At 39.4% G+C, this 25,028-nt stretch overlaps 1 protein-coding gene and 1 pseudogene across 3 annotated transcripts in view; one reads left to right on the top strand and one right to left on the bottom strand.

Annotated features, from left to right (window-relative positions):
- Nucleotides 1-1,114: 1,114 nt before the first annotated feature.
- The window catches only part of SLC44A1 (solute carrier family 44 member 1), a 211,295-nt gene continuing 187,381 nt past the window's right edge, over nt 1,115-25,028 (bottom strand). For all 3 annotated transcript variants that reach the window (XM_071217085.1, XM_071217083.1, XM_071217084.1), the window contains one exon: nt 1,115-2,886. In XM_071217085.1, the coding sequence (XP_071073186.1) occupies nt 2,872-2,886 (15 nt within the window). In that variant the 3' untranslated portion in view covers nt 1,115-2,871. The remainder of the gene's footprint in view (nt 2,887-25,028) is intronic.
- On the top strand, nt 3,249-4,921 carry LOC101419220 (14-3-3 protein zeta/delta pseudogene; annotated as a pseudogene).

The raw sequence follows: 25,028 nt of genomic DNA on the forward strand, positions 1-25,028 counted from the left end.
CTTTGGGGTCGTAGAAGTCCTGTAACTTCCCTTTCACTGTTATTCCTGGCTGTTCTGAAGTATAATCACCAGCCAGATGCTGCCCTTTGTGGAAGTCCCAAATTTTCACTCATTGCTCCCTGCTAATAACTGGCCTGAATCTTAGTCTAGGCCCCCAGCCCTGGAAGACCCCAAGACCTCTCTAAGCCTCAGTTTCCTTAGCTGTGAACTGGGACACATAACAGTACCACCTCCAAGGGTTGTTGAGAGGATTAAATGAGATAACTTCTGCAACGTATTTAGTGCAGTGTCTGGCATGTAGTAAGTACTCAGCGTTAGCTATTATCATTTCTCTTGTCACAAGCATAGTAGCTGATTTTCTTTTTCCTGCCTTCTGATTAAAAACAAAACTCCTTTTCTGCACAATTCCACAGTGAATTGACTGCAGTTCCCTTTCTTTGGTTACACACCCAGGCTGTGGTGCCGGACTGTCTGAACTCATATCCCAAGTCTACCACTTGCCAGTTGTGTGGCCTTGGGCGATTTCTTGACCTCTCTGTACTTCAGTTTTCTCATTTGTAAAACAGGAGTATTAACAGTAACTATAGATAGGGTTGTCATGAGGACGAATGATTTAGCATATGTAAAGCACTTAGAATAATGCCTGGCACACAGTGAATGCATAATATATGTTGGCCACCCATTAATCCTTTCTAAAATAGATCTTTCTCCTGAGAGTGGCACCAGGAAATAATGGTGCCTGTCGGCCCTTTGGTATTGTGATGCCACTGCCATCAGACTGGATGGTACTGCGTCAGCACTTACGGGGAAAATAAGCCTCTTGAAATCCATCCTTCATTCTGAAGGTCAGTCTGGACTTTTTCACGGCATGAGAGTTTGAGGGGGGCTGATGATAGGACTTGAGCTAGAAAGGTAGGAAGAAGAAAAAAGGGAACACGGGATGCTTTCCAAGCAAGGAAATGGCCTGAGCAAAGGTGGGAAACAATGAAAAGACAAACTCCAGGAAATGCAGGTTTTCTGTAGGAGTTGGAATGGATGAAAAGACCACCCTTTGATGCCCAACAACTGGGGATGTATTAAGAAAACTTTGAAACATATAGACGATGGAACGCTCTGAGGTTATTAAAAATGGTCTTTATGAAAAATACGTAGTAACTCGGCAGAAAGTTTATGAGATTACAATTTTTAAAAAAACATCCTTAGCTAGGATTATTTTTTCTAAATACAATTAGATAATATCTACTGCAGGAAAAGTAACTAATACATTTATAAATTTTTCTTTTGTTTACATCTTTCTCTTCAGGTAAAGTGACATAATATAAGAAATGTCAACCTGGCTTCCTGTTGTCAAATACAACATCTACTAGTATTATAGATGTATTTTTCTGCTTAAATAAAAGAAAATCAAAGATAATTAAGAGAGAGTGAAAGAAAAAGCGGTGGAGAGAGAGATGATTAGGGATCAAATTGTTATGGTCTCTGAATTCCAGACCAGGGTGCTGGGATTTGAGCATGTTTTAAGTGGGAAGCCACTAAGATGTATATGAACAAAGAGTTATTTTCAGAAGCTTGATTTGGCAGAAGGAATAGGAAGGACGTGTGTGGGATGAGTCTAGGGTGAGGAGGTGCCTGGGCACCCACAAGCCCAGACCTGTCCCCTCCACTCCCTGCCTCTTCCCCTTCCTCCTAGAGCCACCCCACCCCACCACCGTGATTAGAACACAGTGATTACCTGAGCATTATAAGTAAGCATTAAGTAGTTCTTCTCAGTCAAATAGAAAAATTAATAAATTGACCTTCGTGAAAACAGTCAGCTTTCTTCCTAAGTCATCTAAAACAGGATCTGCAAACTTTTCTGGAAGGGGCAGATAGTCAATATTTTAGGCTTTGCAGTTCAATCATATGGTTTCGGAAGCAACTATGCAACTCTGCTGTTGGAGAGAGAAAGCAGCTGTAGACAATATATAAAGGAATGAGTGTGGTGACAGTATTCCAATAAAACTTTATTTACAAAAGAGGCTGGGGGCCAGATTTGACCCACAGGTCATAATTCACCAAACCCTGATCTGAAAGAAAAGTGTTATTTTAATTAGGAAATTATTCAGTTATCCTTCAGTGCCTCTAACATCTCCCTGGCCTCCCTCGCAGACCCTTTGCACATACACACCACCTTCCCCACTCCCATAAATGAGAGGAAGTAACACCTCTGAGGACATGATGGAGTAATTATCTTTGGAGCAATCATAAACAAAGCACCATGTTAGAACAGAGGAGTTTGGGAGTTAGATTTAGATTTGGTCCTCCCAACTGTGGGATCTTACGTGCAGCACACAACCTTGTTGTGCTTCCATTCCTAATGGAAAAATGGACATACCAGGTGCAACCTTACAGGGTGGTTGTGAGGACTGAATGCGTGCCAAGCACCCACCATAATGCTTGGCTTGCAAAAGGTACTCAGTAAATAGTAGTTATTAACCCACAGGGGCTCTAAAAAATAGCAGGGTCACACAGGACAGACCCAGGCGGAGAGGAGAGAATTCTCTGTGGAGCCAGACTTTCAGGTCAGCCCTGGGCTCTAGAGCGAGAAGCAGAGGGATCACTTAAACACACCCGAGGCTGGATGAGAAAGCAACACTAAATGTGAAGACACTCCAGCAAGACAGATTTGTTTCAAATGCTTTGGGTGAATTGTTTATTAGGCGGCCCCACGGTTCCAAATCCTCTTGGCTCTTGGTGGTTTGGGAACCTCATCAGGCTTCCACTGAAGTAATCAGATCCTGCTCATCTTCCACAGACTCAACATCTGGTGAGTGGAAGCACCTAGTGTAAACAATCTCCTCTGAGTCCTCTCTTCCGGGCTCTTGAGACCAGTCACCTTTTCTTCAGCTGAAAAATAAACACATCAAGAAAATGAATCCTTCTCTCCCAGGGGAACATGAAACCATGAGAAGCAATCAATAATAAGAAATAGGGTGGAATCATCTTTAGAGACGAGACTGTGAAATGTAAAGCTCACTACCCACACAAACACATGTGTACACATTTAGATTAACTAAAAAAGTATCTGGGAGCCTGGGTTCAAGTCCTGATTCCACATCCTTATCAGCTGTGTATTCGTGGGCACATTATTTAAGCACTGTGCCCTACATTTTCCCATATGTAAAATGAGCATAACATGATCCATCCCTACGAGGTTTTTATGAAGATCAAATGCATTAATAAATATAAAATGCTTAGAACAGAACCTGATGTGGGGTAAGAAATACTAGCTTAGCATTTGCTATTATTGGGATCAGTATTATTTTTGGCAAACAAGTTTTTAGAACAGCTAAACAACTGAGTCAAATTCAAAGCTAATCAGCAAAGTTGGAAACTCAAATGAAATTTTGGATTTTACACTCCTGTGCCTTAGTGGGCAGTGGGACAGGTCAGACCAGAATAGAATAAACCAGAATAAAGGGTGTTCTTGGAGATGAGTTCCATTCAAGAAACTGGTGGGGTGAAAGTACTTAAGTTGATAACTATAGTATACATAAGTTATTCTCAAATGGTTCAAAATGACTAGGTATACACAGTTTCATATTTATATCTATCTGTGGCAGTTTGAAGGTTTTGTGGACCCCAGAAAACCTGTTCTTAAAGCTAATCCATTCCCATGTATTTAAATCTATTGTAGATAGGATCTTTTGATTAAATCACTTCAGGTAAGGGTCGTTGATTAGATTACATGACCCAGGGTGGGTCTTAATCCTCTTACTGGAGTCCTATATAAATGGGAAAAAGCTGCAGACACAGAAAGAAGGCTTGGGAGACAGAGAGGAACCCAGAAGCTGAAAAAGAAGTCTCCGAGAACCAGAAGCTGGAGTCAACAGAACACAGAAGCTAGAGGAAGCCATACTCTTTAGCCAGAAGCTAAAAGCAACAAGGCCTGGAGGAAAGGAGAGAGATGAGCAGACACCTCCACTGTTCCCTGCCACGTGCCTGATCGCCCACAGCTACAGCTCAGTGGGAAAGCGTGCCTGATGCCTTGATTTGGACCCCTTCAGGATTTCAGAACTTTAAGCTCATTAGATAATAAGTTCCCATTGTAGGTGAGCTGCGAGATCTGCCTCACGATGCTGCCGCCCAGAGACTGCTGAGCCCTGTCTGTCCGCGGCCACCTACTCCGGACACAGAACATCCAGTCGTGGATAAAAATGAGCTGGTACAGAAGGCCAAACTGGCCGAGCAGGCTGAGTGATATGGTGACACAGCAGCCTGCATGAAGTCTGTAACTGAGCAAGGAGCTGAATGATCCAGTGAGGAGAGGAATCTTCTCTCTGTTGCTTATAAAAATGTTGTAGGAGCTCGTAGGTCATCTTGGAGGGTCGTCTCAAGTACTGAGCAAAAGACAGAAGGTGCTGAGAAAAAACAGCAGATGGCTCGAGAATATAGAGAGAAAATTGAGACTGAGCTAAGAGATATCTGCAATGATGTACTGCCTCTTTTGGAAAAGTTTTTGGTCCCCAAAGCCTCACAAGCAGAGAGCAAAGTCTTCTATTTGAAAATGAAAGGAGACTACTACCATTACTTGGCTGAGGTTGCTGCTGGTGATGACAAGAAAGGGATTGTGGATCAGTTACAACAAGCATACCAAGGAGCATTTGAAATCAGCAAAAAGGAAATGCAACCAACGCGTCCTATCAGATTGGGACTGGCCCTTAACTTTTCTGTGTTCTATTATGAGATTCTGAACTCCCCGGAGAAAGCCTGCTTTCTTGCAAAGACAGCTTTTGATGAAGGCATTGCTGAACTTGATACATTAAGTGAAGAGTCATACAAAGATAGCACGCTAATAATGCAATTACTGAGAGACAACTTGACATTTTGGACATCAGATACCCAAGGAGATGAAGCTGAAGCAGGAGGAGAAGAAAATTAACTGACCTTCCAACTTTGTCTGCCTCAATGTAAAATTTACACAGTAGACCATTTGTCATCCATGCTGTCCCACAAATAGTTTTTTGTTTACGATTTATGACAGATTCATGTTACTTCTATTGGAATTTCTGTATTTCCCATGTGTTTTTTATGTTTGATATTAGGGGAGTAGAGCCAGTTAACATTTAGGGAATTATCTGTTTTCATCTTGAAGTGGTCAATATGGGGATGTGGAATTTTTATATAAGTTATCAATGTTTGGCTTAGGACTTTGGGTACATTGTGGCTTCACAAAGGCCAGTGTTGAAACTGCTTCCATGTCTAAGCAAAGAAAACTGCCTACATATTGGTTTGTCCTTGTGAGAGGTAAAAGGGATAATTGGTTCCAGTCACAATGTCGTTATTTGGGTACTTTAAGGTTTGTAGCACTTTCAGGGCTTGGTAGAAATAGATATCCCATGGATATTACATGTCGAATCATGTGTATCTATGGAATACATAATCTCAGTGGCACACCTTTGACTACAGCTGCAGAAGTGTTCCTTTTAGACAAAGTTGTAACCCAATTTACTCTGGAGAAGGGCAGAAACGGTTCACATTCTATTACTTGTAAAGTTGCCTGCTGTTGCTTTCATTATTTTTGCTACACTCATTTTATTTGTATTTAAATGTTTTAGGCAACCTATGTTGAACAAATGTACAAGTAACGATGCAGTAAAAAATGAGTTGCTTGATATCCATTACTTCATGTATCAAGCACAGCAGTAAAACAAAACAAAAAAAACATGTATTTAAACATTTTTTAGGTTTTTTGCTTTTGTGGGTTTTTTTTTTTTTTGACACTTGCCTAACATGCATGTGCTGTAAAAATAGTTAACAGGGAAATAAGTTGATGATGGCTAGCTTTGTTTAATGTCTTATGAAATTTTCATGAACAATCCAAGCACAATTGTTAAGATTACGTGTATTAAGTTGATGTAAGTGGAATAAAAGTTTTATGAATGGACTTTTCAACTACTTTCTCCACAGCTTTTCATGTAAATTAGTCTTTTGGTTTTGAAACTTCTCTAAAAGAAATTGAACATTTTTGGAAATTTATTCCTTCTTCCCTTTTGGCAGCTAATAGGCTTTTATCAAGTTTAAACACAAAGTTTATTATAACAACAAAAATATTACACATGTAACTACTGTTCCCAACCATGTCCCATTCTCCTTTCCCACACTCCTTCTTCACCGCCCCAGATCCATTTCTATTGGGGGGCGCTGTCAATTGTTTAAAAGTAATGTGTTCCATTTAAATTTTTGGTATATGGCATTTTCTAACTTAGGAAGCCACAAGCCACAATGTTCTTGGCCCATCATGAATGTTGGGTAGCATTAACTGTAAGTTTTGTGCTTCCACTTTTGGTTTTCAAGAATTTCTTGATACTCTTGTAGCCTGCCTTCGATTTTGATCCTTTATTCTATTTGTCAGGTGCAAAGGATTACCTTCCTTTTTTTTAACCTTCTGTCCTGTCACCAACCATTCCTTCTTGGTGGCCGTGTTCTTGGAAAAAGGCCGCATGATCTTTCTGGCTCCACTCAATGTCTAAGAAACTACCCTACTTCCTTTGCTTGCATCCCACAAACAATTTCCCTCATCCTCTTTTCTGTAGCAATTCTCTCCTTAGTTGATGAGATTACGTTCACCTATCTCCCTTTAAGCCCTACTAATATCTTGAATGGTCTGTCATTGTCTGCCTTTAAATCCTTTCTCTTCCTCTATTCTCTAAATAAAGATGGGACTAAGTTATACCCCAAGTTCACCCTACAGACTATTTCCTCAGTATCTTGCAGAAAACACCAAACAGAAATACCATTTTAAAAGAGGTGTATTTTGTTTCTTTTAGAATGTAAGCTCCTCAAGAACAGGGACAATGTTTTCTGTATCTTCTATTGTGCCTAGTACACTGTAAATGCTCAATAAATATTGATGATGGGAGGCAGTGAGTCTTAAGAGTGAGAAACTGAAATACCAAAAACTGTTTTGTTGATGTTCTATTATGACCTCAGATAAATTGGGAAATATTGGCCCTTTTGGAAATTTGTCCCAAGTATTACATTCAAATAAAAGTGCAATGAAGGCCTTGTGGTCTTTTTTTCAAAGAGAAAAGATTATTCATGTACATATTTGGGACAATATAATAATGCATCTTCACTTACATCTCTTTATTTTACCTTATCTATTACTTTCCTCTGACCCCCAGGCCAAGGAGGTGAAATAATCATTTTATAGCTAGGGAAAATTAAGCTAGACTGAGGAGATGGGTCTTAATCAATTAAGTTACAAATAAAATTTGAAACTTGTGACATTTGCCTATTAGCTATTTCTGTTTATCAGTCACCTACTTTACTAGTTTGAATCTGAAATAAATTGATAGTACTTCATTAATATCAGCTGTTAATTTTAACATGTTTTCTATATAGTAGTGCCCCAAAATGAAGGAAAATGTATCATGTGCACAAAGTATTGGAATTTTTTTTTTTATGGCTATTTTGGAGTTATCCCATGGAGAGTGGAACCAACGTTGTGATCAGTAAAAAGAACAGACTTTCTTGCAAAAAAAAAAAAAAAAAGTTTCCATTGTAAAAGCCAATCCATTTCTGGTATCTTGCTCCTAGCAGCTTTTAGCAAACTAAAACACTATCATTTATCTATGTATCTACTTATCGACTGATCTACCTACCTACCTCTCTGTCTATCTAGAGCACACACAAATGATTAAACAAATGAGGCAAAATGTTTAACGATAGGTTTAACAAGAGTTTATGGTGTTCTGTGTACCTCTCTTATTCTTGTAGCTTTTCTATTTACAATCATTTCCAAGGAAAAAGTTTTAAATCCTTTTGAGATGGGGGAAAATTAAAAGAAAAAAGAAACGTTGACTAAGCATGATTATCAAACAAGCACTGCACTGCTGCAAGAGAAACAAAGGTGGCACAATACAGTCCTGACCACAAGGCGCCAGGAGACTTGGAAAAAGGGAGTGATAGTGGTTCTGAGACTCAAATATCTAATGGCGTTGAGCTAAGATTGCCTGAAGCACTCATTTCCAAAGTGGGGTCTGCTTGTCCCCAGGTGTCCAAAAGAACCTCTTTCTGTATGTTCTATAGTGCCTAGTACACTATAAATGCTCAATAAATATTGATGATGGGAGGCAGTGAGTCTTAAGAGTGAGAAACTGAAATCCCAAAAGAACCTCTTTTGGACACCTGGGGACAAGCAGTGTGACACTCGGAATAACTAACATTGCTTGGAACCCTCGCCATAAGTTCCATTTGGGGGTTTTAGTCTTGTGACACTAGTTTCACATTGCCTCTTTGCTGATCCCCCTGTTCAGATTTCTCCCCAACTTCAACCAATTTTACAAACTGCTGAAAGAGTAAATCCCTAAATTATGACTTTTACTACATCAGCCCGACTCAAGAAATTGCAATGACTTTCTGTTCTCCACAATACCTTATGTAAACTTTGCTGTCTTATCAGTTACATGTTTTATGATTTTACATATTTGACTTGCAGTTTCAACCTTCATGAATTTTTTTTTTCCCACCACTGAAAATAACAGGACCATGATGAGATTGACACGTAGTAGTGGTTGATGGTTAGTTACACTGCGTGGCCTGAACACTAGGCTCAGGCCAAAGTTGTGACTTGTCTAAGCTTGAGATGAAAGTTCTTCCCTTGATTTTAAAATTTAAATAAACTTTTTATTTTAGAATAGTTTTACATTTCCAGAAAAGTTGCAGAGATAATACAGTGTTCCTATACACACATGTCTAGTTTCCCCTATTGTTAACATCTCACATAGCCATGATACTTTTGTCACAACTAACGAAGCAAGATTGGTACACTGCTACTAACTAAACTCCATATATTCTATTTAGGTTTCATTAATTTTCCCTAATGTCCTTTTTCTCTTTCAGGATCTCATCCAGGATATCATAATTACATTCAGCTTTTTGAAATTTAAAAATTATTTAAAAAGCCAAATATAACCCTTAAAAATAAAATACATCAGAGGATTCAATAAGGTTTTATGTAACACTTTGATGCTTTATCTTTGCTACTACACTTGAACAAGAAAAAACTCTTGGAATAATCTAATTCATCCCAAGGAGTCATTAGAACATTCATCTCAATGCTTCCTGAATTTTCTCTTTGTGTCAGATCCCTTGGGAAGCTAGAAACCCTTCTCAGACTTCAAGTCTAAGATTCTATCTGATTTTCTGATCCAAGCAACCGTTGCTTCTTACACAATATGAAGGAATTCTCCATACAATGACTCACATGGAGACTTCTGAAATCTTATGTTTGACATAAATACATAGCGTTAAAATGAGCTTTCACTACCAGATATGAAAAGTACCTCAGTACCATCACTGCCAGATAATTCTTTCACAGACGAGGAGTATTAGAGTGCCCTTTGTGGAAAACTATAGCATCAACTGCCCTTCAAGCTGTTAATAACTTTGCTCTGCTTCAGCCACAGTCTAGTCATCCTTTTAGGTTTAAAGACCTAATCATTAACAGGCAAGTCTCCAGCTGACAGTGTGTCTGCATTTCCTTCTGATACCCACTTGTTTTTCCCTGTATATTTGGACTACCAGGAAGTTCACAGTCATTTTTCATTACAGCATCTAACTAAGTTACCAGGCAGCCACTGGAGAGGGAAATACAGGGTTAGAGCTCCTCAAAATCCCACTGCCTGAGAATGATCATCCCAGAGAATTATTACTGGACCTCTCTAGTGGTTCTCGGGAAGATCCCACTTGCAAGCCGTCATTATTTGACCTGATTCAGAGTACAGTGTGAACAGCCTTTTCCCTGGGAACTTTGGCCAAAAACTATCAGAGACAATGTTTAACATTGTGGTTGCTTGCAGTTGTGATGGCAATTGAGGCAAACAGTAGGCTAACCAAAACTTAAAAGGAAACACTGGGGAATGAGATATCTGCAGGGGCCTTCAACAAGTTCTGACATATTGCTGGCGATTTAGAAGGCCACATGTATGTGTAGGACTGTGTGCATTCCCAGAATTCTGTAAATGCTCAGGAAAGAACTGAGAAGGCTCTAAGCTCTCACCTCTGGATAACCTTAGGGCTCTGTGCATGCAGGAAATGAAAGCTAAGGCAGAGTTATAACTTGACTCAATAAGAATTAGAGTACTGGTAGAGGTACTAGAAAGGTAAGTATGTCACTATAAATGTATTTTTTGTTTGGAGCACTTTTTTTCTCCTATATTATTTATAAGACAACTGCATAAAGCAATGGTTATAAATCTGTGTTAATGGGCATGCAACATAAAAAGATGTATATGCATGGCAATAATAGCAGAGAGGAGGAGAGATGGGATGGAGCTATAAAGGAAAAAGTTTTTGTATAGTATTGAAATTTAGTTGGTATTATCTGAACTAGATTGTTATAGTTAAGAAACAGTTTTTGTCTTAACTATAACAATCTACTCCAGCTCCCTTTGGTTACTGTTTACATGGTATATCTTTTTCCATCATTTTATTTTCCACCTATTTGTGCCTTTGAATCTAAAGTGTGTCTCTTATAGACAACATGTAATAGATTACTTTTCAATGCATTCTTCTAATCTCTACATTTTAATTTTACTGTTTAATTCATTTACAGTCAATATAATTACTGATAAGGTAGGATTTAGGTCTGCCATTTTGCTGTTTGTTTTCTATATATCTTATATCTTTTGTGCTCCTCTGTCCTTCTATTAATGACTACTCTTGTGTTAAACAGATGTTTTCTAGTGTACCATTTTATTCCTTTTTAGCTTCTTGTACTATATCTGCTAGTCATTTTTTTAGTGGTTGCATTAGGGATTATAATTACCTCCTTAACTATAAGCAGAAAGCAAGCAAAAAGTAGTAAATAATAAAATTTAGAGAGAAAAGAAATGAGAGAAGAGAAATATAGAGAGAAATAAAAGAAATGAAAATGAAAGTTGGTCATTTGAAAATATTAACAAAATTAATTAAAGGTTAGCTAAACTTACCAAGAAAAAAAGAAAAATACTCACATTGCTAAATCAGGAATGAAGGAAAGGATATTTTTACCAAACATTACAGAAATAAAATGGATTATCTAAGAGTAATATAAACAATTTGATGCAAGCAAATTAGATAACCTAGATGAAATTGAAAAATTCCTACCAAACCCACGAACTACCCAAACTGACTCAACAAGAAATATAAAATCTGAATAGACCTGTCTGTAATACACAAAGAGATTAACTTAGTTAAAAAACCACACACACACACACACATACACACACACACACAAACAACAACAGCAATCTTCCTTCAGGCCCAATTTGCTTCAACTGGTGAATTTTACAGAATGTTTAGAAAGAATTAACACCAATTTTTAACAAACTCTTCCTGTAAGTAGAAGAGGAGGGAATAATTCATAATTTATTCTATGAGGCCAACATTGCCCGCATACCAAACTCATACAAAGACAAACAAGAAAATAAAATGATCGCTCATATCCCTTATAAATATAGACTTAAAACCCACAACAAAATACTAGCAAACTGAATCCAGGAACATATATACATCATGATCAAGTAGGATTTATTCCAGAAATGCAAGTTTGGTTTAGCCTCTGAAGGTCAGTTTATGTGATACACCATAACAAAAGAATAAAACACATAACTACATGATTGTCTCAAAAGATGCAGAAAAAAATCTGACAGAATCCAACATTCTTCCATGATATAAACCCTCAACAAACTAGGAATAGAAAGGAAATTCCTCAGCTTACTAAAGGGTTTTACACACACAAACCCCTTTTAACTGATAGCTTTCCTGCTAAGATCAGGAACATAAAAAGGATGTCTACTCTTGTAACTTCTATTCAACATCGTATGGAAGGTTCAAGCCAGGGTAACTAGGCAAGACACAGCAATACAGACAAGATATCGTGATTGGAAAGAAAGAAATAAACCTACCTCTATTTGCAGATGATGTGATTTTATATAGAGAAAATCTTAAAGGAGCTTAAAAAATATTAAATTAATAAGGAAGTTCAGTAAGTTTTCAGGATATAAGGTCAATACACAAAAATCAGTCACATTTCATACACTAGCAATGAACAATCTGGAAGTGAAATTAGAAAACAATTCCATTTACAGTAGCATCAAGAAGAATAAAATACTTAGGAATAAACTTAAAAGAAGTACAATATTTCTACACTGAAAACTAATAAAAATTACTGAAAGAAAATAAAGAATACTTAAATAAATGGAAAGACATCTGGGTTCATGGAATGGAAGAACTAAAACTGTTAAGATGGCAGTACTCTCCAAAGTAAGCTATAGAATTAACACAATCCCCTCTTAGGTGGCTTTTGGCAGCAATTGACAAACTGAACCTAGCATTCATATGAAAATACAAGAGACCCGGAATAACAGACATATAGGTCAATGTAATAGCATGATGATTCTAGAAATACACCCATACATCTACAGTCAATTAATCTTCAACAAGGCTTCCAAGACCATTCAATGAGGAAAGAATAGTCTTTCAACAAATGATGATGAGACAACTGATATCCACTAGCAAAAGAATGAATTTGGATCCCTAACTCACACTATACACAATAACTCAAAATGAAACAAAGGCCTAAATATAAGAGTACAATTATAAAAATGGGCTTCCATCAGTTATAACAAATGTACCACACCAATGCAAGGTATTAAAATCAGGGTGATAAATGGGAATCCTGTATTTTATGCCTGATTGTTCTGTAAATCCACAACTTCTCTAATTTAAAAAAAAGACTTTTTCCTACATTATACCATATACAAAAATCAACTCAAAATGGGCTCAAGACCTAAATATAAGAGCCAGAACTATCCAACTACTGGAAGAAAATGTAGGGAAATATTTCCAGGACCTTGTGTTAGGTAATTGTTTCTTAGACTTTACACCCAAAGTGCAAGCAACAAAAAGGGGGAAAAAAAGATAAATTGGACCTTGTCAAAATAAAAAACTTTTGTGCCTCAAAGAACTTTATCATGAAAGTAAAACAATAATGTACACATGAGAGAAACCACCTCTCTGGCAAGGGTTTAATATCCAGAATACATAAAGAAATCCTTCAACTTAACAACAAAAAGTCAAACAACCCAATTTAAAAATGGGCAAAAAACTTGAATAGACATCGCCCCAAAGAAGGTACACAAATACAAATGGCCAGTAAGCACATGAAAAGATGCTCAACATCATTAGCCATTAGGAAAACGCAAAGCAAAACCACAATGAGATACCATTTCACACCCATTAAAATGGCTGCCATTTTTTAAAAAATGAAAATAACAAGTGTTGGAGAGAATGTGGAGAAACAGAAATGTTAATTCATTACTGGTGGGAAAGTAAAATGGTGCAGGTGTTGTGGAAAACAGTTTGGCAGTTCCTTAAAAAGCTAAGTATAGAACTATTATATGATCCAGTAATCCCACTTATAGGACTGTGAAAAGACCTGAAAGGAGGGACTCAAACAGATATTTACATACCAATGTTCATAGTGGCATTATTCACAATTGCCAAAAGGTGGGTTCAACCCAAGTGTCCATCAACTAATGAATGGATGAGCAAAATGTGGTATATACCTAAAATGGAATAGTATTCAGCCATAAAAAGGAATGAAGTCCTGATACATGTGATAGCATGGTTGAATCTGGAAGACATCATGTTGAATGAAATAACTAATAAAGAAAAAATATTTTTTAAGAAACTTTCATGTTTCAAAGGACAATATTAAGAAAGTGAAAAGACAGCCTGCAGAATAGGAGAAAATATTTGCAAGTAATATATCTGATAAGGATCTAGTATCCAAAATATATAAAGGACTAATAATAAAAAAGCAAACAACCCAATTTTTAAAAAAATGAGCAAAGGACTTGAATACACATTTTTTCCAAAGAAGATATAAAAATGGCCAATAGATACATGAAAAACTGCTTTGCATCATCAGTAATTAGGGAAATACAAGTAAAAACACAATGAGACACCACGTCACACCCAATAGGGTGGCTATAAAAAAAAGGATGGACAATAGCATGTGCTGACAAGGATATAGAGCAATTTAAACCTATATACATTCTGCTGTACAGAATGTAAAATGGTGCAGATGTTTTGGAAAACAGTTTGGCAGTTCCTCCAAAAGTTAAATATAGAGTTACAGTATGACTTAGCAATTCTACTCCTAGGTATATAACCAAGAGAATAGAAATCTTATGTCCCCATAAAAACTTAAGCACAAATGTGCATAGTAGCTTATTCATAATAGCCAAAAGGAGGAAATAATCTAAATACCCATCACCTGACGAATGGATAAACGAAATGTGGTATATTCGTAGAATGGAATATTACATAGCTATAAAAGGAATTAACTGCTGGTATATGCTGAAACATGGTTGAACCTTGGAAACATACACTAAGTGAAAGAAGACAGTTAAAAGGCCACCTATTATATGATCCACTGGTAAGAAATGGTCCGCTTAGGCAAATCCATAAAGAAATAAAGTAGTTAGTGGTTGGCAGGGGCTGATGGAGGTCAACAGGCATTGCTTGCTAAAAAGTAAAGGTTTCTTTATGGAGTAATGAAAATGTTCTGGAATTAGATAGAGGTCATGATTACACAGCTCTGTGACTATACTAAAACCCATGAAATTGTCCATGTTAAAGTGATGAATTTTATGGCATGTGAATTATATCTCAATTCAAAAAGAAAAAGGAAAACTACCCATGAAAAAACCTTAATAAGAAATGACTGGATCCTGTCTGATCAGAACTGTAATTAGGATATACACACTAAGAGACAGATAATATTTAAAAAGAATTGAGGGAGTGGATGTGTCTCAAACAGTTGGGCTCCCATCTCCCACATGGGAGGTCTCGGGTTCAGTTCCCAGCCTCCTAGAAAAGATGACCAGATGCCACAGCCAGCAGACCCCTCAGCCAGAAGATGCTGCAGCCAGCAGGCAGTAGATGTGGCTCTGGTGGTTGGGCACTTGCCTCCCATGTGGGAGTTCCTGGGTTCGTTTCCCGGTGCCTCCTAGAGAAGTTGAGCAGACAGACAATGGAGCCATGGGTGGGGTGGGGGTGGGGATAAATAAATAAACCGTTAAAAAAAATAAAAAGAATGGAAATAATACCAAAATTTTGCATAGGATGAATAGTTAAAAGTATTTTTCCAAATTAATTTATGTAAGTAATAGCTCCTAATTAAAATTGTAGAGACCTTTTATTGGCAGCTTTCCTGAGGTATACTGACATGCAATAAACACCTATTTGAAGTGCAAATCTCATAAAGTTTGATATATGTTTGCACCTGTGAAACCTCCTCCATAATCAAGGTAATGAATGTACCCTTCATTCCCCAAAGTTTCATCATGCCCTCTGTCATTCCTTCCTCTTACCTCTCTTTACTTCCCCATCCTCAGGCAAACACTGATCTGCTTTCTATTATTAGAGATGAGTTTGTATTTATATAGTTTAATATAAATGGATTCATACAGTGTGATCTTTTCTCCTGGCTTCTTTCACTCAGCATAATTATTTTTGGATTGATCTATGTTGTTGTTGATAGCAATATTTTATCCCTTTATATGGCTGAGTAGTATTCCACTGTATGGCTATATCAGCACTTGTTTATCCATTCACATATTGACTGAAATTTGGATTGTTTCCAGTTTTGGTCTACTACAAACAAAATTGCTATGAGCAGTCATTTATGCAGCTTTGTATGGACATAGGCTTCCATTCCTTGGATAAATACTTAAGAGTGAGATGCAGGATCACATGGCAAGAATGTTGACCATTTGAAGAACCTGCCAAAATATTTTCCAATGTGGTTGTACTATTTTACATTTCACCAGCAGCGTGCAAGAGTCCTGGTTGCCCCACATCCTCAATGAACCAACACTTAGTATGGCCCATCTTTTTAAATGTTAGGCATTCTAGTAAGTATGTAGCGGTATCTCATTATGGTTTGAATTTATACTTCCCAAATGACTAACGATGCTGAGCACCTTTCCATGTGCTCTTTGCCATACCTACATCTTTGGTGAAGTGTCTGTTCAAATCCTTTTCCAAATTTTCTACTGAGTTGTTTATTTTCCTATTAATGAGTTTTGAGAATTCTTTATATATCCTGGTTATAAGTCCTTTGTTGGGAATATTTGTTTGCAAATATTTGTTTGCAAATATTCCCCCTCCCAGCACCCCCCCCTGCCCCCCCCCCCGGCCTGTCTTTTTATTGTCCTGGCAGTCTTTTGATGAGAACTTCTTAATTTTGATGTAGTTCAATATATCATTTCTTTCTTTTATGGCTCCTGCTTTTGGTGCTGTTATGTAAGAAACCTTCGCCTAACCCAGTGTCACAAAGATATTTCCCTAGTGGTGAGTGAGGACAAGACAATAATTAATAAGTGATTTTTTGAAATGTCAAAGGATAATGAGTGCTATGGAAAAAATTAAAGGTTATAAAGAAGCACAGGGAATGTGGTGGTGGGGGTGCTCCTTTACATAGGGAGTTCAAGGAAAGCCTCACTGAGAAGGTAACATTTATCAGGTTCTGAGACCTGAAAGAAGTGAAGGCGTGAAACGTGTGGAAGCAAGAACCAAGGCCCTGAAGTGGAGGTCTGTCTGGTATGTAAAAGGACCAGCAAGGGGGTCAGGAAATCACGTAGCAAGAGCAGGCTGAAGGAAGGGAAAGGAAATGGGGTGAGAGCAGTAATAGGTGGGTGGGCAGTGAATCATATAGGGACTTTGAATTTTATTCTGAATCACCGAGATGGGAAGCCAGTGAAGAGTTTTGAGCAGAGGACTGATGAAACCCGACAGATTTTAAAAGGATCACTCTGACTCCTGTGTGGAGAGCACTCTGTAGGGACAAGGTTGGAAGCAGGAAGACAATTTAGGAGGCTAGGACAATTTTTCAAGCAAGAAATAGCGGGGCTTGAGCAGGGTCTGAAGTAGAGGAAGTGGGAGTGATTGGGTTATGGGTCTCTGTGGAAAAACAGTCTACAGGATTTCATGATGGACTGGGCGTGAGATATGAGAGAAAAAGGGTGGGTGATTCCACAGTTTTCAATCTCAGCAAATGGAGGGGCTGTGTTGACTGTTACTGAGAAGGATGTTGGGTTTGGGAATGTGAAGTATGACCTACTTCTTAGAAACCCAAATGGTGACATCAGGGAAGCAATTGGAGAGGCTTAAAATGTATTCAAATTTCTGGAAGAATAATAGGTTAGAGCTGCTAAGTAAAATTTCAAAATGAAGATTAATGTGGGGGATTGCCTTAACAGATGAATGGGCAATCTAAAATTTCAATAATTTAAACTGGCAAAGAAAGGATGGAGATCAATGGAACAAAAGAGATACACCTTGAAATAGCTCCCAAATGGTCTCTCTCCATTTGCAGATTTAAGGGTTGATGTTTGTACTACTTGCAATAAGCCTTAAATCTTGGATGCTGGTTAATCTGTAACTTTCCAGAGGCACACAAATTTGCCAATGGAAATACCTATATTGTGTTTCCTTTATATTATAATTATATAATAAGAAGCCCCAGAGGCTCAAGGAGGTAAAGCCCAGAGACAGACGCCTGATCACCCACAGCTGAGCTTCAGGAGAAAGTACAGAGAAATTGGCAGACCTGCCATCTTGCCTCACCTCATGGCAGGACTCCAGGGTCTCCTGTGATCTGACTTTGGTGAGAAAGCATCTCTGATGACGCTTTGATTTGGACATTTTCACAGCCTTGGGACTGTAAGCTTTTACCCCAAATAAAACCCCTTTATAAAAGCCAACCCATTTCTGGTATTTTTGCATCAGCAGCCTTTGGCAAGCTAATATAGATGGGAACATGGAGGATTAGATAGGTTAATTAACTTGCCCAAGCTGAATCACCAAATAAATTACAGAGCCAGGACTTGAACCCAGTTTTGCTGACTACAAAGTCCAATTCTGAAATACTATACTTCTTGGAATGTTAAGGGTCTTTTGGGGGCCACGGACTTGGCCCAGTGGATAGGGCGTCCACCTACCACATGAGAGGTCCACGGTTCAAACCCCGGGCCTCCTTGACCCGTGTGGAGCTGGCCCATGCGCAGTGCTGATGCATGCAAGGAGTGCCCTGCCACGCAGGGGTGTCCCCCGCGTAGGGGAGCCCCACGCGCAAGGAGTGTGCCCCGTAAGGAGAGCCGCCCAGCGTGAAAGAAAGTGCAGCCTGCCCAGGAATGGCGCCGCCCACATGGAGAAGTGACACAACAAGATGACACAACAAAAAAGAAACACAGATTCCTGTGCAGCTGACAACAACAGAATCAGACAAAGACGACGCAGCAAATAGACACAGAGAACAGACAACCGGGGTGGGGAGGGAGGGGAGAGAAATAAATCTTAAAAAAAGGGAAATGGACTTTGGCCCAGTGGTTAGGGCATCCGTCTACCACATGGGAGGCCCGCGGTTCAAGTCCCGGGCCTTCTTGACCCGTGTGGAGCTGGCCCATGCACACTGCTGATGCGCGCAAGGAGTGCCCTGCCAAGCAGGGGTGTCCCCCGCGTAGGGGAGCCCCACGCACAAGGAGTGCACCCATAAGGAGAGCCGCCCAGCGCGAAGGAGGGAGCAGCCTGCCGAGGAATGGCGCCGCCCACACTTCCCGTGCCGCTGACGACAACAGAAGCGGACAAAGAAACAAGACGCAGCAAAAAGACACAGAAAAAAAACAGACAACCGGGGGAGGGGAGGGGAATTAAATAAATAAAAATAAATCTTAAAAAAAAAAATAAGAGTCTTCTGGGAAGTGGTTGTGCCTCAACTGATAGAGCATCTGCCTACCATATGGAGGGTCCAGGGTTCAATCCCCAGGGCCTCCTAACCCATGTGGTGAGCTGGCCCACGCACTGCCACGCGCATGGAATGCCATGTCACGCAGGGGTGTCCCCCACATAGGGGTGCCCCATGAGCAAGGAGTGTGCCCTGCGCAGAGAGCCACCCCATGCAAAAAAAGCACAGCCTGCCCAGGAGTGGCATCGCACACATGGAAAGCTGATGCAGCAAGCTGATGCAACAAAAAAAGCAACAGTTTCCTGGTGCTGCATGACAAGAATGCAAGTGGACACAAGTACACACAGCGAATGGACTCAGAGAGCAGGCAATGGGGGGAAGGGAAGAAAAATAAATTTTAAAAATAAATCTTTAAAAAAAAAGTCTTCTGTATCTAATAAAACATCTTCACAAATCAATGGAGGAAGGGATGAATGACTTAATAAATGATGTGGCAGAAATTTGTTTAACATACAATTTTTAGAGGAAACTGCTAAATTCAATAGTAGAATGGTTAAATAAAATATAGTACATTAGAATGTGAAAGAATATTATAAATCTACTAGTCCAGCTTTCACGTAATTTTTAATAAAATGGGGAAATTCTCAGATGATTTAGTATGTATTTTATTTAATCATAATCTTTTATATTTAATATGACCTGAATTAGATGGCTAGATACCCACTTACATATACGCACATATACACTCAAAGGAAATGTGCCAAAGGATTGACACATCTTGGCATTATGAGAACATGGCTAATTTTTCATCCTTGCCAATTTTTAGTTTTATTTTTAACTTTTTTCTTGTACCTGGTTTATTATTATTATTATTATTCTACAATGGGCAAATGACTCCTGCAATCCATTTACTTATCTATCATCCATCTACCTATCTATTTTATTTATTTATCTACTCCTTTATTTGCTTATTTACCAATTTACCAACATAATAATTTAACCAAAGAGACTGGACCTGAATTCATGCTCTGGCAGATAATAACCATGTGACTTTTGGTAAATTACCCAGACTTCCTTTGGCCTCTGTTTCTTCTGTAAAATGGGTAGAATACAACCTACTCTGCAAGAGTAAATGAAATATTGTATATAAAGTTCTAGCACAAGGACTCAGTCAGAAAATATGCTCAAAAATATCACTTGTTGTAGTTTCATTATTAGTTTTGAAAGTGGAAAAGGATTGAGGAGGCAAAGAAGTAGCGGAGAACTGAGTTCTCCCAGTCAAGGGAATTAACTTTTTTCGTTTTAAATTTTAAAAGAGAACTATAAAATGCATTACATTCTTGAGACTTAAAAGGAATGTAAATATCAATATAAATAATATTTTATAAATATGAACTTTAAAAACACATACTTTAAAAACTTAGGAATCATTCAATGTACTGAGTAATTCCAGCAAATTCTCCAATGCTGCTTACTGTGACATTGCCACCTAGTGGAATCGGTTGATGCGGTGCATAACCCCGGGAATTTGAGATTTTATTTGGAAACCATTTATACAGAAAGGCTAAGTTACGCTCAAATATTCTTATCCCCCCCCAAAATTAGCATACAATAATGTGAGATCATGCATAAATTGTTCAATCCCATATTTACTTTAAAAATAAAAACTTAAAATGTTAGAAAGTGAAGTTACAGGAATTTTGGCAAGTGAAAAATCTCCACAATTCTATCACTGCCAAGCAATGGCTTCATTTTTATTTCATTGCATTTCTTTTCCTTTCTAAGTTAATATTATAGCATTAGCCTTTTCAATGCTGAACATTCGTCACAATGATTTTTTCATGGCTGTATGGACATTTCATGAATGATGTGCTGAATTCAGCTTTCCCTTATTGCTGGACACATAGGCAACTTCCAAGAACAATGGCAGTTTACTGTGATAGTTAGATTTTACAATCAGTGTATTTATTTAATTCTAAAATTTAAAAAGTGCTCTTATCACAAAGGTAATACACAATTAGTATTTTAAAACATAAGCAAAAATGAGAAAATAAACTACACTGAGAGTTTCTCAGCCCAGATAACCACCATAACACCTTGCAGATGTTTTTACATATATGTGTGTCATATGTATATAAATATATATATATATAGCATATACTCAAATTTTAAAAACAAAGATGGAATAGTACTACTGTGTAATCTGCTTCCTGTTTTCTCTTCACTTGAAATGATTTCATGTAGAACGTTCTAGGTCAGTAATACCCACCCGTACTGGATTGGCTTGTGCTCCCCCTCCCCTCCCAAACAGATATGTTGAAGTCCTAACCCCCATGCATGGGAGTGTGAACTTATTTGGAAATACGGTCTTTGAAGATGTAAATCCAGTTAAGAAAAACTCATCCTGGATTAGAGTGGACCCTGAATCTAACGACTAGGATTATTCTCTTTATAAAAGAAAAGAGAAAGAGAGTCGGATGCAGAGACAGAGGGACACACGGGGAAGAAGTGCATGTGAAGATGGAGGCAGAGACCGGAGTGATACGCTAAGGGGGGATACAAGCTACGGGAACCACCAGAAACTAGGAGGGATTCTTCCCTGGAGCCTTCAGAGGGAGCAGGGCCCTGTGGACAACTTGATTTTGGACTTCCAGTCTACAAAGAATTAATTTCTGGATTTTAAACCATCCAGTTTGAGTTATTTTATTGTGGAAGCCCTAGGAAACTAATTATTTTAGTTTGCCAAAGGGGTGCCAAAGCAAAGTATCAGAAATGTGTTGGCTTTTATAAAGGGTATTTATCTGGAGTAAAGCTTAACACTTCAAGGCTGTGAAAAATCCAACTCAAGGAACCATAAGAGGGAAGTGGATGTGGCTCAAATGATAGAACATCCATCTACCATAAGGAGGGTCCAGGGTTCAATACCCATGGCCCCCTGGCCCATGTGGTGAGCTGGCCCATGCACAGTGCTGCTGCACGCAAGGAGTGCCGTGTCACACATGGTTGCCCCCCGTGTAGGGAAGCCCCACGCACAAGGAGTGCGCCCCACAAGGAGAAAAAAAGCACAGCCTGCCCAAGAGTGGCACCGCATACGTGGAGAGCTGATGCAGCAAGATGACACAACAAAAAGAGACAGATTCCCAGTGCTACCTGAGAAAGAATGCAAGCAACACAGAAGAACACACAGTGAATGGACATGGAGAGCAGACAACGGGGGGGAAGGGGAGAGAAATAAAGAAAATAAATCTTTAAAAAAAAAGACACCATAAGAGGTGCTTTCTCACCCAAGCCAGCTGTCACGCACTGAAGCAAGATGGCGGGCGATCTCTGCCTGGTCTCTGCCTCCCCCTCCTGGCTGTAGCATTTCTGAAAGCTCAGCTAGGGAGTGGGCAACCAGGCACAGAGTTTGTCTCTTACTGGGCTTCCTCTCGTAGCTTGGCTCTCTGCTTTCTTCCCGACTTCAGCTGCAAGCTATCAGGCATATGGCTCATCTCTCTCTGGGGCCTCAGCTCTGAGTCTCTCCTTTCTCTCACTTGGCAGGATCAAAAATGGCAGAGCTCTCCTCTTCTGTGTGTCTCTGTGTTTTATCAGACCCAGCAAGATGGCAGAGACTTAGTCTGAGTTTTGCCTCACTAAGGTAGTTCAACTGAAAAGGTCTCCTACCCACAAGAGTAGACCAGCCAACAAACGTACTCTTTCTCTTTTCAGCATTCATAAAATAATTTCACACTGCCACACTGATATACCATCTAAAATATCCTTTTTTATTGACTAATGGTATTCCGTTAGGTAGATTAATCATACTATTTACTAGGCAATAAGCTAAGCCCTGATGTATACGTTGTTGAACGTGGACCTTATAATTTGACAGAGCAAACAGGCATTAAACAAATGACTAGGAAAAAGAAGTATATACACATAATTGGGGATGAAACGCCATGAAGGAAAAAGAACAGGATCCATGAGAGAAAATGATAGGGAAACAGAGGGTGGTTTACAGATCTCTCTGACAGAGCAGACTAAGTTTGGACTTGAATGACAGTGGAATTGGCATGTCAAAAACTGAGGAAAAACTTTCTAGGTACAGGGAGCAGCATATTTGAAGGCCCTGAGGTAGAAAAATTCTTAGGAAGTTCTAGAAACTATGAGGTGGCTGATGTGTCTGCAGAAGATGAGGGGCAAAAGCAGGATGGCCCACTCTTGGTAAGGTTAGGCCAGATGAAGCTGGAGACCTTCCATGTCATGGCCAGGACTACGCATTGCACTTTCCGTTCCATAGGAGTAACACAATCTGATTTATATTTTAGACACAGGACACTGACTTTTCAGTGTCAGAGAATAGATTGGAAGGCAGAGCGGAAGATAGGAGACTAGCTAAAGGAGTACTGCAATAATCCAAACGAGATGATGGGAGCTTGGAGTAGTGTTACTTGGAAAGAAATCATGGGATTTGAGATACTATGGAGTCATATCTTATGCGGGGATGGGTGTTGGGGCAAGTGGTAGGTCCAGCGTCACACCACACCACGATGGGCCTCTTGGGCTCACCTGTGGGCACCCAGGCCCCAAGTCCGAGCTCCATCCATGCCACCTACCATGAGCATAGCCATGATCAATCTTTAGGAGGAAGGACTTGAGGAAGAGGCCCTTGCAGGCATTGTGTGGGCAGGAGTTCTACAGCCCTGGGTTTCTGGAGTGCAGTGTTGAGTGGAGGATGTGGGCTCAAGGTGGGCACATCACCTTAACCCTGCAGAGCCCTTGCCTTGTGGGAAGGGGCCCAGGGGGAGGAGGGCAAGATCAGGGGCCTGGTGCTCATGGTCCAAGGGTGGTACTGATTACATGTACTCAAGTTTAACGTTGAAGACTCTCGTAAGTCACCCATAAAGTATAGAACTTTATCTATGTTTTGTGTGTATCACCCGATACCATGTTTTCTATTTCTTACTTGTCCCTGTTTCTCCATGGCCTCAATTAATTTAATTTCATCTTCTAAGAGGTTGACAAAGTCATCACCACCTGCTTCCTTGGCTACTTGAACAATGTGTTACCTTTTGCATCAGTGGTGAGTAAGTTCTTAAAAGCACTCACACCTCTTTATACAATATTTTTATACATTGCCTTTTAGGCTCAATTGGCTTCTATTATCTGCTTTAGTTAATGTATCTATGATAATGACTCCCTTTATATTTGGAAAGATGGTAGGACTTGGAATGACAGCTTGAAAGAAAGGGAGGGAAATCTAAGAATGATTTTAACTAACTAACACTGGTACTATTTACAGAGATGGAAAAGACTAGATGAAGGACAGGCTTATATGTACCCTAATTCACTGACCCCATCCCCTATTTTTGGACATTTTGATTAGTTGCAATATTTTATAATCAGGAACAATACTCTGATTTAAAGCAAAATCCTTTAACATATCCTTAATTTCTAGATACAGAGTTTCTGGGTTGAAGGATGGACCTGTGCTCTTTAAAAAATAAAACAGTACCAAATAACTCTCAGAAGAGCTGTGTGACTGTTTCCTGACACTGTTAACATTAGAATAGATTCTTTTTTTTTTAAAGATTTGTTTTATTTATTTCTCTCTCCTCCCCCCTCCCCCCTATTGTCTGCTCTCTGTGTCCACTTGCTGTGTATTCTGTGTCTGCTTGCATGCTCGATGGCACCGGAAAACTGCGTCTCTTTTTTGCTGCATCATCTTTCTACATCAGCTCTCTGTGTGTGTGGTGCCACTCCTGCGTGGGCTGCGCTTTTTTCAACGCATTGAGCCATGTCCACTTCCCTACAGTAGATTCTTTTCTTTTTTTTTTTTAAAGATTTATTTATTTCTCTCCCCTTTCTCCTCCCCCCAGTTGTCTGTTCTGTGTCTATTTGCTGCGTGTTCTTCTTTGTCCGCTTCTGTTGTTGTCAACGGCACGGGAATCTGTGTTTCTTTTTGTTGCTTCATCTTGTTGTGTCAGCTTTCTGTGTGTGCGGTGCCATTCTTGGGCAGGCTGCACTTTCTTTCATGCTGGGCGGCTCTCCTTATGGGGCGCACTCCTTGCGCGTGGGGCTCCCCTACGCCGGGACACCCCTACGTGGCAGGGCACTCTTTGCATGCATCAGCACAGCAAGTGGGCCAGCTCCACACGGGTCAAGGAGGCCCAGGGTTTGAACTGTGGACCTCCCTTGTGGTAGGTGGACGCCCTATCCATTAGGCCAAGTCCACTTCCCTAGAGTAGATTCTGAATACTCAAATTCT

Source organism: Dasypus novemcinctus, chromosome 8 (assembly GCF_030445035.2).
Source record: "Dasypus novemcinctus isolate mDasNov1 chromosome 8, mDasNov1.1.hap2, whole genome shotgun sequence".
NCBI lineage: Eukaryota > Metazoa > Chordata > Mammalia > Cingulata > Dasypodidae > Dasypus > Dasypus novemcinctus.